Source organism: Lacerta agilis, chromosome Z (genome assembly GCF_009819535.1).
Source record: "Lacerta agilis isolate rLacAgi1 chromosome Z, rLacAgi1.pri, whole genome shotgun sequence".
Lineage (NCBI taxonomy): Eukaryota > Metazoa > Chordata > Lepidosauria > Squamata > Lacertidae > Lacerta > Lacerta agilis.
Genome location: NC_046331.1, coordinates 166,968 through 181,447, shown reverse-complemented (window position 1 = coordinate 181,447; position 14,480 = coordinate 166,968). Strand labels below are relative to the sequence as shown.

The window sequence follows — 14,480 nt, the reverse complement described above, 5'->3', positions numbered from 1 at the left end:
TGACTGTGGTGAGGGCTGCAGGGCCTGCTCCCTTCCAAGGCCTTTATTAATCTATGAATCTATCTATCTATCTATCTTCTATGTATGTATGTATGTATGTATGTATGTATCTATCTATCTATCTATATTTTTATGTATCTATGAATATTTCTATAGATGTCTGTCTGTCTATCTATCTATCTATCTATCTATCTATCTATCTATCTATATCTCTCTATCTCTCTATCTATCTATATCTATTTATTTTGTTTGTATGTATGTATGTATGTATGTACAGTATCTATATTTTTTTATGAATCTATGAATCTGTCTGTGTGTCTGTCTGTCTGTCTTGTATGGATGCATGTATCTATATTTTTTATGTATCTATCAATCTGTGATTCTATCTATAGACGTCTATCTTATTATATTTCCGTAAGTGACTCTTAGACATTTTCCCATTTTGGAATAAAAATGGGAAGGGGGAGGCGGAATACGACAAAGGTTGTAAAGAAGAAAAATAGGGAAGGAAACTGGCTAACATACAATTCTGTATTGTTAGATGATGGCCCCCCTGAATTAATATAAATCGATAGAAATTGATACAAATCTGAGGTTCTGCCCCCCCCTGCTTGACCCATAAAAAACTCAGCCCTAGGGCAAGGAAAGGAGGTTCATGGGAGTAATAATAATAATAATAATAATAATAATAATAATAATAATAATAATAATAATAATTTATTTATTTCCCGCCCTTCCCGGTTTAAAAACCAGGAGGGGCGGGGTATAAATTAAAAATTGTTATTTATTATTATTATTATTATTCACCAGGCTCAGGGCAACTAACAGCAAATATACAACATTGATTACAATGTGATGTAAAAACAGCATAAAACAGCCCCCCCAATCCTTAATTTTTTATTTCGAAATTGCAACTGTTAGTCCGTTGCATTTTTTAATTTCATACAGCTGCAGGTCTGCAAATGTTGAGAAGAAACCTGGTTTGCAATGGGATGGAATAACTGCATTGCAACTGTTAGTCCATTGCCTTTTATTTATTGCAAACAGCTGCAAGTCTGCAAATGTCGAGAAGAAACCTGGTTTGCAATGGGATGGAATAACTTCATTGCAACTGGAAGTCCATTGCAAACAGCTGCAACAACAATTTTAATCTCCTGCTCTGCCTTCGCTGGCCTGCAAATTGATCCCTGCTGACGTTTTATTTTTTTCCAAAAAAATACCATGTTGCCACGGTAACAGGGCCGTGTCCCACATTCCTCAGATGCGCTTCCGGGGTGGGGGGGCGGGGAGGAAAAAACCAAACAGATGGTGGTTGCAGGAATGCAAAGGCCACTGATTAATAAGAATGAGAATAATAAGAATGAGAACGATGATAATAATAATAATACGAAGAAGAAGAAGAAGAAGAAGAATGCAAATAAGAATGAGAAAGAATGAGAATAAGTAGAATGAGTGGGAAGAAGAATGGGAAGAAGACTGAGAATAATAATAATAATAATAATAATAATAATAATAATAAGAATGAGAATGAGAAGAAGAATGAGGAGGAGGAGGAGGAGAATATGAACAAGAAGGAGAATAATAATAATAATACAATTTCTGGGCGGCTTGCAGCAAACACAGAATAATTACCGTATGAAATTGCACGGAAATCCTTGCAGCCGCCGTTGCAAATCCGGTCCGGGTTGGAAATTTGCAGGCGGCTTGCGAGAAAGAGGCAGTTACTATCAAAATTATTGCAAATCGGATTCATATCTATCATCTATGTATCTATGTTATCAATCTATGGATCTCTTTGTGTATGTAATGTATGTATGTATATTGTATGTTTGTATCTATATATTTTTATGTATCAATCTATGAATGTATAGACATATCTATGCCTATCTATATATCTATCATCTATGTTATCAATTTATGTATCTGTCTATGGATCTATTTACCTACCTATCTTGTATGTATGCATATACTGTACTGTACTGTATGTATATATTTTTATGTATAAATCTATGAATCTTATCAACATATCTCTCTATCATCTATGTTATCAATTTATGTATCTATGGGTCTCTTTATGTATCTATCTTGTATGTATATCAATATTTTTAATGTATCAATCTATGAATTTATAGACGTATCTACCTACCTACCTACCTGGATCTGTTTACCTACCTACCCATCTCATCTGTCTTCTACATATCTATCAGTGAAGGATAGGCGTGCCTGGCGTCCATGGGGTCACGAAGAGTCGGACACGACTGAACGACTGAACAACAACAATTTTGAATAAAACATCAATTTTTCTTTAAAAACCCAATCTTTGCCCCTTATTAAATGAAAATAAAATATGAATTTGGGAGTAAAAGTTGAATAAAATATCCGTAAAATATTTTGAATAAAATATCAATGTTTCAATTTTTTTGAAGAAAATATCCATAACATATTTTTGGATATTAATTTTTTTTAATTTAGTTAAATGATAATTAAACATCCATTTTGAAATCAAGTATTTTGAGTTGAATGCCCTCATTGAATGCCCGTCTTCCCACAAAATACCAATAATCAGAATAGTGATCAATGAGATGAGAGGACACCCAGGTGACGAGTTCAAGTCTCGTTTTATTAACACACAGCAAGCGTGACAGTAGATAACTTTTTTCTTTTTTAAATACAGTACAATATTCTTTTCCCCACTCCCACTGTCCCCCCCGATCGCGACGACAACCCCGTGGCCTTATAAAAATAGTGTGTTGCTACAAAAGTATAAATTAACGCTACCGGCATTAAGAAATAGGAAACACAACTCAGGAGGATTTAAGAAAAATATCCCTTCGCAGCTGTAGAAAAAATCTCTGGCCTAAAAAATATGCATTTTCTCTCCCCCCCCCCACCAGTATATACTTTTATTTAAATCTGCTTTTTTCTGCCATTTCTTGCCCAAGGTTTCTCACAAATCCCCCTCCTTCCCGCAAAATTCGCACCCGGATCGTTGTTTTTTTTTTTGGATAAGAACAAAAATACCAGGTTCGAAGGAAGAGATCGGTGCCCCGAAAAGCAGAATGAATGGACTAAAGGAGACTGTCCAACAGGTTTACTATTTATTGTTGTTGTTGTTGTTATTCGAACCAACTAACAACAAAAACAACAAAACAACAACAACCAACAGGTTTATTATTATTATTATTATTATTATTATTCGGTCTGAGTAATAATAATAATAACAATAATGAAATAATCTGCTCTGGAATTTTTTTCATTCCCATTTCTCCTGATATTATTCCTTATCTCAATTTCACCCATCAACTTTCACATCATTGGCACGTTTTGTTGCCCTATAGCAACCCTCCGGATGTTTTGGAACTACAACTCCCAGGATGCTTAGCTAACAGGACCAGTTGGTTTTGGGACTACAACTCCCATGATCCTTAGCTAACAGGACCAGTTGGTTTTGGGACTACAACTCCCAGGATCCTTAGTTAACGAGCAGTTGGTTTTGGAACTACAGCTCCCAGGATCCTAACAGGGCTGGTGGTGAGGGATGATGGGAATTGTAGTCCAAAACGTCCAGAGGGCCCTTTAATTCAGAGATAATACCCTGCTTGCTTCCCGCCCAGTAAAATTCTGTATTTTTAAAGGGAATATTGTTTATTATTATTAATTAAAATATTATAGATCATATTATAAAGGAAAATTTCATAAATATTTCAATAAATAAAAATAATTTATTTCAGTATCTATTATTATTAAAATATTATTAATCGTATTATAAAGGGAAATTTCATAATTATTTCAATAATAATAACAATAATAGACACTGAAATAAATTATTATTATTATTATCCTCTTCCTTTGACTGGCAGGGAACCTCGGAGACGAGTTTGAGGTGTTTTTCCACGGAAATCATTTTTTCAGGGTATTCGGAAGCGAACCCTGATATCGAAACCCCCTCAAATGGGTGGGGAAATCTATGGGGAGAGAAGGCGGTCCAATGGAAACCCACCCCCTGGACTCCGGGCGGGAAATAGGGAATCCTAGGAAATCCGAGAAGGAAAATTCAGGAAGAGCATGGGGTGGCCGGGAGCGAGGAAGGGGGAGGCTCGATGGTTTTGAAAGGAAGTGACCTTCCGATGGTGGGGCAGGGCTTCCACCTTTGATTTATCGGCCCCGCCCCTTCCTGCTCCCCGATCCTGAAAGTGGGGGGTCTGACGGGGCGGAGAAACGACTTACCGAAAACCAGAGAGGGGGTTCAAGTTGGCGGAGCAGCCAAGCTGCCTGGAGGAACTCGGTATCAGCCCTGAGTTCGGGTTCGGCCCAGAGTTCAGGTTCGGCCATGAGTTTGGGATCAGCCCCGATTTCGGCCCCGAGTTCAAGTTCGGCCCTGAGTTCGAGTTGGACGCATCCGCGGAGAAGGGGATTGGTGGGAACGGGGACCCCCCCACCCTCCCCTTTTCCCAATGCCCTTATATATATACATATACATATATACACACATAGGAATACGGGTGCCCCCTCCCTTCCCTGCCCGCTTAAGGCATGTTGGCCTTCAGGAAGATGAGCTTGTTGGCATCCTCAGGGCCCAGCAGCCGCCGCCGCCGGATCAGGAGGGCCTGCTCGCACAGGCGGGCGCAGCTGGCGCGAGCGCCAACGGCAGGCACGGCCAGCAGCCACAAGGCCAGCCTGGCCAGCCGGGGATGCTGGGCGCCCGACCAGTACTGGAAAAGGTCAGGGGCCGCCGTGGCCAGGGGCTCCTGCAGGTAGCCGTAGACCTCAGCCTCTTCGGGGGCTGTCTCGGTGTCGGGCCGGGGCTTTTTGGCAGCGGCGGGTTCGGATTCCGCCTCGTCGGAGAGGCCCAGCAGCTGGCACACCTTGGCGACGATCTCCTCATGCTGGTATGGTGGCACGGGCCGCAGCTTCTGGCGCGGGTCCAAGACCATGGCCACCTTGTGGGCAGCGTGGAGTTTGAAGTTCTCCTTCAGGGCCTCCAGAAAGAGGTGGCAGAGCTTGCTGACCGGCCCGGCATCGCCCGCCTTGGCCGTGAAGAGCTTCTCCAGCCGGACGTAGGTGGGCAGAACCAGCTGGAGGGTGGGCCGGCCCTCGGCGCCCAGCTCGGCCACAGCCTGCTTGACGGGTGCCAGCAGAGCCGCCAGGTTGGCCAGTAGTGGGCGGTTGAGGCCGTGGGCTGGGTTGGCGCTGCTAGCCTCTTGCCCGCGCCCATAGAACTCGCAGATCTGCTCATAGCGCTCATGGACGGCCAGCAGGGCGTCGGCTGGAGAGTCCCAGCAGGGTGGTGCCGGTGCGCCGAAGGCCTCGGCTGCCGCGCCTGGTGAGCCAGCCAGGTCCTGGCAGGCCCCCAGCAGCTCGGCGACTTCTGGCATTCCACGGGCCTGGAGCGCCCGCTGGCTGAGCACGCCGCGGACGGCAGCGTTGAGGGCGCAGGCGGCACAGCGGAGGCAGAGCCCGGCTTTGGAGAAGGCGGGCCCGGCGCCGCCGTCAGTGACATAGGCGGCGCGGGTCTCGGGGGTGACAAATTCAGAGAGGACGTTCTGGGCCCAGCGGTGGACCGGCTCATCGCCAGCACTGCGGACGGCCAGGACGTAGCTGCGGATGCGCCCGCCCTCGGCCCGGTGAGCCGTCAGGACATGGCAGGCCTCAGGGCCACCTCCCTGGGCATGGCAGGTGACGCCAATTCCACGACAGGCTCCGGTGCCCAAGGCGCAAGTCACCTTTACCTTGGCCTGGTTGTACATGCGAGGCAACTGCTGCAGGGCCAGTGCGCTAAGGTTTCCGAGGGACTCAGCGGCGGGGAAGGCGCCATGGCGGGCGCCACTGTCCACCAATGCCTGGGCCAGCTTAAGGAACTCGGGGCCGCTCACGGCGCTCAAGGACGCCGGCTCTGCGCACAGCAGGCGGAGTAGACGTTCGGCGATACACTGGCGCTCCTTTTCCGGGACGGCGCCGCTGGGAAGCGCTGTGGGGGGGGAAATGAAGAAGTTTAGCGTCTCTGGGTTTTGAACCCGGGGCGGGAGGGTGGGAGGAGGGGGCCCTACCGTTGTCAGCGTCGTCCCGTTGCACCGCCGGTGGCTTCCATTTCTCCTCTGGGGCGGCAGGCAGCGGGGAACGGGGCTGGTGGGAGGCCATGCTATTTTCGTTGTCAGCTGCGGAGGGCGAGAGAGAGAGAGGAAGGGGGTCCGGGTGCGAATTGGGCGCCCCGGGAGGGAGAAAAGAGGCAGAGGGGAAGGGAGTGGGAGAGAAAGAGGTGGAAAGTGAAAGCGAGGGGGAAAGAGGGAGAGGAGAATGGGGGAGGGAGAAAGTGAAAGGAGAGGGAGAAAAAAAGATGGAGAGAGGGGGGGATGGGGGAGAAAGAAAAAGAAAGGGGGAGGGAGAAAGAAAGCGAAAAGAGAGAGTGGAAGAGAGGAAGAGAAAAGAGAAAACAAGAAAAGGGAGAAAAAAAGTGAGAGAGGAAAAGAGAAGGGGAGAGAGGAAGAGAAAAGAGAGCGAGAAAGAGGGAGGGAGGGAGAGCGAGAGAGGAAGAGAAAAAAGAGCAATAAAGAGAGGGAGCGAGAGGAAAAGAGAAAGAAAGTGAGAAATAAAGTGAGAGAGAGGAAAAGAAGGGGAGAGAGGAAGAGAAAAGAGAGCGATAAAGAGAGGGAGTAAGTGAGACGAAAATAAAAAGAAAGGGAGCGAGAGAAAGAAAGAAAGAAAGAAAGAGGGAGAGACGCCCTCCTGCCCGGCTCACCTGCATGAGACTGCATGTGCTCCAGGAGGTTGTTGTAGAATTGGAACTGAATCCCGCAAGCACCGCAGGTGTATGGCTCTGGGAGGGGAAGCAGAGAGAGGTTGCAGGTTCGAGACATGTGCCGGCCAGAAGGTTCCCACCTCGCCAAGGGAGTCGGGCAGGGGTCCCTATCAAGCGGGTTGCGGGTTTGAGGCGCGCACCCCAGGGGTCCCGAAGAGCTTGGGGGGAAATCGCGACCCGTCGAAACACAAGATTGGCGTTTCCCATTTAGGGGACTGGCGATTGCGGGTTCAAGATCCTGGGTTGTGGGGTTGAGGGTTGGGCTAGATGACCCCCAGGGGTCCCGATCCGCAATTTGGCCACTTACCGCTGGAGTTTTGGGAGCTGCTGTTGGTTTCGTCATAGTTGTTCTGCAACTTGCTCTCCACCCTCCGGCTGAAGACGCTTTCTGTGGGGTGGAAAGAGGGTCCCGATTTTGGGGGTCAGCCTAGATGACTGCCAGGGACCCCTTCCACCAGAGTGGGGAAATGCTATTATAAAACAACTTTATGGTTGACGCTTCAGAGAAGATGTAAAAAGGAATCAAAGCTCGGGAAACAAAGAGTTGGTTTGGAAGGATCCTCTTTCCAGGGGGCTTTTTAAAAATCCGGGAAGAGGGATTTTGGGAAGAGGAATCCTGGGGATTTGGGAAGAGGAATTGAGGGAAGAGGACTTTGGGAAGGAGAATCTGGGGAAGGGGAACCCGGGAGGGAAAACGCATGCAACCAGTACCTGTGGTGGCCTTGCTTCCCGGCGATCCCGAATTCGGTGCCCGGAACATCTGGAGTTGGGATGCTCCTGATGGCGCCCGGTGGAGGAGGGCCGAGCATCGGATGATGGAGGCCGCTGGCGCTGGCGCCTTCTTCCCAGCGTGCGTCTTGACAGCCACGAGGAGCGGAGAGCGGGAATACTCTGGAAGGGGGGACGGACTACCGTATTTCCAGGCCGAGGGTTCGGATCCGCCTGGGGGAAAGCCCCCCAGCTCCCCGGACACCACCCAAGGGGAATCCCGCCCCACTGGCCCCAAGTGTGAAACCCCGTATCTCACTGATCGGCGCGTGCAAAGCCACGTGTTCCTGGTAGGGGGTGTAGTACTTGTACTGCTTGCCGCAGAATTCGCACGTATAGCTGCCCGTCTCTGTAGGGGGAAAAGAGGCCTTCCTGAGGGCCAGCCGGACCCAAACCCGGAACAACACCCCGGATTAGAACTGGGATTCCCCCCCCAAAAAAGAACTGGGATTCCCGGGGTCCCGTCCCGGATTAGAACTGGGATTCTTGGGGTCTTGTCCCGGATTCGAACCGGGATGTTGGGGGTCCTGCCCAAGGTTCAAACCAGGACGCCCTTTTAATATGAACAGGGAGTGAGTGAATGAATGGGGCAGAACGTTGACTACTACTACTACTACTACTACTACTATTATTATTATTTTCCCCTTTTTTGGAGTATTTCATTAGTTGAATATAAGAACATATAAGGACCCCCGGTTATCTCCCTCCCCGTAACCCTGCCTCCGGGTCTCCTCGCCCGGGCCTCCAGCCAGGAATCCTACATCTTGAACCCGTGGCCTGCGTGGGCCAAAGAGGGCCGGGTTCGGGTTCCGGAAAGGATCCGGCGGGATTCCCCCTCCCCCCAGATGCCGGAATCTGGTTAATTACTTAAGTTGGAAACCCGGAAAGTCATACTTGGACCAATCTTCTGAAATGGTTCGGGATCCTCTTCCTTCACCTCATCTTTGGTGACCAGAGCTTGGTCGTAGGGGTCTGTAAGAGAAGAGCAGGGAGTGACGCTCCGGATTCCCAGAATGCCGGCTGCGCTCCCTCCGTCCCCCCGCCCATTCCGGATCCCGGCCCATTTGCACAGATCCTCCGAGCATCCCGGTTTTCCCAGCCATCCTGGGGGGAAAAACCCGGAAACGGCCAAGACGGCCTTTCCTGATCTCCCCGTCTGCTTCAGAGAATTTCCCAGTGACGTTTCCCAAGCCAGAAGCCGGATCGCCACAGTATTCGAGGCAGCTGACTCCTGGGAAAATGGGAGAAATCGATATATATATTTCATTTCATTTCATATTCCGAGGATTGCTTCTGCCATTCCGGACAGACTTTGGAGGAATCTGACTCGGAATCCAGTCCCAGAGAGTTCCGTAGGATTTCCTTGGCCAGTTCCTAATCTGTTATCATCTTTGTTATGATTATATCCTGATTTTCATAGGGAAAACGCCGGAGGGGGATCGCATTTTGACGGGGAAAATCCATTTTCTGGGATTACTTCCACCATTCCGGGAAATGTAGGAAGGGAGGGCCGGACGTCCCTATTTTCAAGGGGAAAACGCTGGAAGGTTTTGTAGGAGGGCCACAGTTTCATGGGGTCGCTTCTGCCATTCCGGGGTCGCTTCTGCCATTCCGGGAAATTTTCAAGGGAAAAATGCTGGAGGAATTTGTAGGATGGCTGCCTTTTCGTGGGAGAAATAGATATATACATTCTGAGGATTGCTTCTGTCATTCCGGGAAATTTTTGTAGGAAAAACGCTGGAGGGCTTTGAAGGACGGCTGCCTTTTTGTGCAAGAAGTAGATATATATAAATTCCGAGGATTGCTTCTGCCATTCCAGGAAATGTCGGAGAGGGAAAAGGTCAGAGGGGATTGCATTTTCACGGGGAAAATCTATTTTCTGGGATCACTGCTGTTATTCTGGGAAATGTCAAAGGTGATTGTAGAATATCCCTATTTTCATGGGGAAAACGCTGGAGGAATTTGTAGGATGGCCACATGTTCGTGAGAAAAATCCATTTCCTGGCATTGCTTCTGCCATTCCGGGAAATTTTCACAGGAGAAACGCTGAAGGAATTTGTAGGAGGGCCGCATTTTCACAGGAAAAATCCATTTTCTGGGATCGCTTCTGCCATTCCGGGAAACGTTGGAGGGGACGGCGGGGCATTGAGATTCCCGCCAGAGTGCTCTGGGCGGGGAAGCAGGACACAGGGAGGATCCGGAGCGAGGGATGGGAATCCGTTCCCCGGGAATCCGGGAGATCCCTCGGGATACTCACCATCTACTGCGTGGAGGTCGCGATGCTCCTGGAAGCAACTGTAGTATTTGTACTTCTTCCCGCAAATGTCGCAGGTGTAGCGGAAGTTGTCTGCCAGGATCGGGGGGAAAGAGAAAGTGGGGGGCAGGTTCCGGAGATTCCCAGGAGACCCCCCCCTCAAAGAGATCCAATAATAATAATAATAATAATAATTTAAATTATTAATCATTATCAGTAATAATATTAATATTTTTAATACAGTCGTACATCAGGTTACGTACGCTTCGAGTTGCATACTTTTCGGGTTACAAATTCCGCTAACCCAGAAGCACAACCCGAAGCACGCGCAATTTGTGCATGCACAGACATGTTTTTGCGGTCTGCACGTGCGCAGAAGCAGTTTTTTGGTTTGCGCATGCGCAAACTGAATTTTCCGGGTTACGTACTTTTCGAGTTATGCACAGTGACCTGGAACCAATTAAGTACGTAACCCGGGGTACCACTGTATAATAGTATTATTATTAATAATACTAATAATTAATGATAATAATAATAATAATAATAATAATAATAATAATAATAATAATAATAATAATGATGATAGCAGACAGGGAAAGAGGAGGGAGCACCGTGTTGAGATTCCAAGTCAGGCTGGATGACCCTTGGGGAGATCCGATAATAATAATAATAGTAGTAGTAGTAGTAGTAATAAATAGCAGCCAGGGAAAGGAGGGGGCACTGTGTTGAGATTCCGGGTCAGGCTGGGCGACTCTCGGGGTCCCGCCCACTTCATGGATATTCCAAAGTCGGGGGCGGATTTGAATGCCGCCCGGCAGCGGGTCAGTCTAGATGAGCCCCTGGGGTCCCACCCCCCTCAATCCCGGTACTTACTGCCTTGGGATGCGCCTTCGCCCGACGCCACTTCCGTGTCTAGAGAGAGGGGGGAAAGGAGGGGCTTAGCAGTTATTAGGGATATTGGTAGATAATCACAATTATAAACAAGAGGGAATAAGAATGGTAATCATAGGTCATAAAGGAAAAGGAAGGAAAAAAATAACTAAAAATATGAGTCAATAATATAATAATAATAAATTTTATAAACAATAAATTAAAATGTGAGTAAATAATAATAAATTTTATAAATAAAATATAAGTAAATAATAATAAATTTTATAAACAACAAATAAAAATATGAGTAATAAAAATATTTTAAAATAAATTATTAAAAATATGAGTAAATAATGATGATTATATAAATTTTATAAACAATAAATAAAAATGAGTAAATAATGATATTAAATTTTATAAACTGAATACAAATAGGAGTAATAATAAATAAATAAATATATGATGAAATAAGTAATGATAATACATAATATTTGTATTGAAATATTATTGATATGAAAATATGATGAAATAAGTAATAAGACATAATAGCAAAATTATTATAAGTAACAATAAAAAATTGGTAATAAACTATAAAAAAGTATATGATAATAATAATAGTAGTAGTAAAAATAGTATATGATAATAATAAATTGTTACATAATTAAAAAGATTGTAAAACATGAGTAATGATAAGAATACATAATAGTAAAATAGTTAATAAATAATAATAAATGAAAAAAGAATGAAGAAAAGGAAGACATGACTAATAAAATGTGAGTGAAAATTATATAGCAAGAATACATAATAGTAATCAGAATGAACAATATCAGAGAGCAAAAAATACAAACTAAGAGCTAAATAATAAACATAGCATTAAACCCCACTCGAACCCGAGTCCCGCTTTGGAGATCCGCCCCCTCAAACCCGAGTCCCACTTTAGGGAACCCCCGCAAACCCATGTCCCGCTTTGGGGACCCCACTCAAACCTGTGCCACTTTGGGGACCCCCTCGAACCCGAGTCCTGCTTTGGGGACCCACCCCCTCGAACCAGAGTCCCGCTTTGGGGAGCCCCCTCAACCCAAGTCCCACTTTGGGGACCCCCCTCAAACCCGTACCTCGGTGCGCCCGGACGTGAGTCTGGAAGCAGTTGTAGTATTTGTACTTCTTTCCGCAGATCGCACACTCGTAGGAGCCTGGAAGAAACATGGGGGGGCTGGCCGGTCAGAGCGGGAACCCCTCCCCGAAATGATGGGGTTCCCCCATTGGCGCCCCCAACCCCAAGCATCCTCCTCCTCCTAGGAGGAACCCAGACCCCCTGGACTCAAACCAGCGTCCTCCTTCTAGGAATGAGAGTTTGAACCCGGACCCCCCAGACTCCCCAGACTCGAACCAGCATCCTCCTCCTAGGGCCAGGGGTTTGAAACAAACCCCCCAGACCTAGGAGAACCCCCCGACTCAAACCGGCGTCCTCCACCTAGGGCCAGGGGGTTTGAACATGGCCCACCCCCCCGACTCAAACCAAGACCCCCCAGACTTGAACCAGCATCCTCCTCCTAGGACCGAGGATTTGAACCTGAACACCCCAGACTCAAACCAGGACCCCCCAGACTCGAACCAGCGTAGCCCTCCTAGGACCAGGGATTTGAACCCGGACTTGAACCAGTGTCCTCCTCCTAGGACTGGGGATTTGGACACCGCACACTCGAACTGGCATCCTCCTCCTAGGAAAGGGGGTTTGAACACGGCCCACCCAGACTCGAACCCGGACCCCCCAATCCATGAACCCAAAGGGTCCCCCTGGGGGTCCCCCACCCTGAAATGAAAAGTTCCGCTTGGGGTCTCCCGACCCAGAACTGAAAAGGTCTCCCAGGGGTCCAGGGGTCCCCCAACCCCGAATGGATCCCCCCAGGAAACCAACCCCAAACCAAAAGGGTCATCCCGGGGGTCCCCTGACCCCGAATGGATCCCCCGGGATTCCCCGCCCCTGAACCAAAGAACCAAAAGGGTCCCCCATCCCCGATCCATAAGGGTCCACCAGCCTCGAACCCAAAGGGTCCCCTGACCCCAAAGTTTCTCCTGGGGGTTCCCCGACCCCAAACTGGTCCCCCAACCTCGAATTGAAAGGGTCCCCCAACCCTGAACCCCCAACGCAAAGGGTCCCCCCAGGGGCCCCTGAGAAAAAAGGGGTCCGGCCACCCACCTAGCTTACCGAGCGTCTGCTGGCTGCGGACCCCGCCCAGAACCACGCAGATCTCGGCCGGGGGCCCCCCGGCAGCCCCCCGGCTCCCCTTCCTGGGCTCCTCGGCGCCATGGGGCCAGGTGAAGTCGTCAGGGGTCTCGGTCTTGACCTTGACCTCGGCGGGGGGCGGCGCTTCCTCGCTGGGCACCGACTCGGAGGCCGGTGACTCAGAGCTCTCAGGCTTCATGCTGGGCTGGGGGGGCTCCCTGGGGGGAAGGAAAAGTGGGTCATGGGGAGCACCCCAAAGGGCTCCCAGACTAACCCGCCGGGGCCCCCGGAGGCACCAGCCAAGTCGGATAGGTGGAGATTGGGGGAGGTCAGGGGTGGGACCCTGTTAATGGGAGATTGGGAATGAGAGACTGGGAGTGGGAGACTGGGAAAGGGAGCCACTGGGAATGGGAGCCGGGGGATGGGAGTCTTTGAATGGGAGTTACTGGGAATAGGAGTCTTTTAATGGGAGTTACTGGGAATGGGAGTCTTTGAATGGGAGACTGGGAAAGGGAGCCACTGGGGGTTGGGAGTCTTTTAATGGGAGCCACTGGGAATGGGAGCCTGGGATGGGAGTCTTTTAATGGGAACCCGGGAATGGAAGCCTCTGGGACTGGGGGCCAGGGACTAGGAGTCTTTTAATGGGAGCCTCTGGGAATAGGACCCTGGTGATGGGAATCTGGGAATTCTTGGCTTACTAGCCGGGAAATGGGAAAAGGATCTGGGGGTCTTAGTCAACCACCAGCTGAACGTCTCAAATGGTTCCTCGTTTGGGATTGGTTAACACCCAATAAAAGGGTATTTTAATAATACATCAGGACCCAATAAATATTCCAAAAATCCTGTTTCTTCTTAGATCTGAGTTCATATGTCTATTATAAAATATTATTATTATTATTATTATTATTATTATTATTATTATTATTATTATTATTATTATTTGCTGGCCCAATGAAAGTGTATTTTTTACAATGTATCAGAACCAGAGAAATCGAATCTCTTTTCAGATGGGAGTTTTTAAAAAATAATTTCTTTTATGGTCATTATCTTCACTTTTTTTTTAAAATAATAATAATAATAATAATAATAATAATAATAATAATAATAATAAGATTGTTGCTGTTGTTTTGCTGCTGTACTTTTGGTTGCCATTACTACTGTTGTTGTTGCTTTGTAGTTGCTATTATTATTATTATTATTATTATTATTATTGCTTGTGGGTTCATATGGGGCCCTGAAATCCTTTCGCCCTGGCAGCAACTTACCTGCTCGCTGAAGCTCTTCTGCCTTCGCTGCTGCTGCTGCCCTCGGCCTGTGAAAAGAGGGAGAGAGATGAGAAAGTCCACTTTTTAAAAAGAAAGAAAGAAAGAAAAAATGGAGAAATCCAGGGTTAGAGACTCTGCAGGGCATTAAAACCAGGGTTAGAAACTCATATATTGCTAATAATAATAATAATAATAATAATAATAATAATAATAGAAACCAGGGTTAGAAACTCAGATATATTGCCTATAATAATAATATTAATATTAATAATATCATTTCTATACAATTTTATATTTGGA

At 47.3% G+C, this 14,480-nt stretch overlaps 2 protein-coding genes across 6 annotated transcripts in view; both read right to left on the bottom strand.

The window, feature by feature from the left end:
- The window catches only part of GRIN1 (glutamate ionotropic receptor NMDA type subunit 1), a 40,293-nt gene extending 35,961 nt beyond the window's left edge, over positions 1 to 4,332 (bottom strand). Inside the window, exon 1 of the mRNA XM_033138201.1 lies at positions 4,228 to 4,332. Within this exon, the coding sequence (XP_032994092.1) occupies positions 4,228 to 4,332 (105 nt within the window). The remainder of the gene's footprint in view (positions 1 to 4,227) is intronic.
- Positions 4,333 to 4,508: 176 nt separating this feature from the next.
- ZNF618 (zinc finger protein 618) lies at positions 4,509 to 14,224 on the bottom strand. Of its 5 annotated transcripts, none has more exons than XM_033138115.1 (12): positions 14,181 to 14,224; positions 12,889 to 13,133; positions 11,804 to 11,881; positions 10,692 to 10,730; positions 9,822 to 9,911; positions 8,432 to 8,536; positions 7,824 to 7,913; positions 7,508 to 7,687; positions 7,104 to 7,184; positions 6,737 to 6,814; positions 6,048 to 6,155; positions 4,509 to 5,968 (listed from the first exon to the last, which is right to left on the bottom strand). In XM_033138115.1, the coding sequence occupies exons 2-12, from the start codon at positions 13,112 to 13,114 to the stop codon at positions 4,527 to 4,529; spliced, it is 2,517 nt and encodes an 838-aa protein (XP_032994006.1). In that variant the 5' UTR covers positions 13,115 to 13,133; positions 14,181 to 14,224; the 3' UTR covers positions 4,509 to 4,526. The 5 variants fall into 5 exon arrangements, with proteins under 5 accessions (XP_032994006.1, XP_032994008.1, XP_032994007.1 ...); XM_033138117.1 differs by having other exon boundaries at positions 8,459 to 8,536; XM_033138116.1 differs by having other exon boundaries at positions 12,898 to 13,133.
- Positions 14,225 to 14,480: the final 256 nt, after the last annotated feature.

Coding starts and splice junctions, on each gene's coding strand:
- ZNF618 (XM_033138115.1), bottom strand. CDS start 13,114: ATGAAGCCTGAGAGCTCTGAGTCACCGGCCTCCGAGTCGGTGCCCAGC. Junction 6,815..7,103: donor CAGCTCCCAAAACTCCAGCG/GTAAGTGGCCAA, acceptor TTCCCCTCCCAG/AGCCATACACCTGCGGTGCT. Junction 5,969..6,047: donor ACGGGACGACGCTGACAACG/GTAGGGCCCCCT, acceptor CCCCCCCCACAG/CGCTTCCCAGCGGCGCCGTC.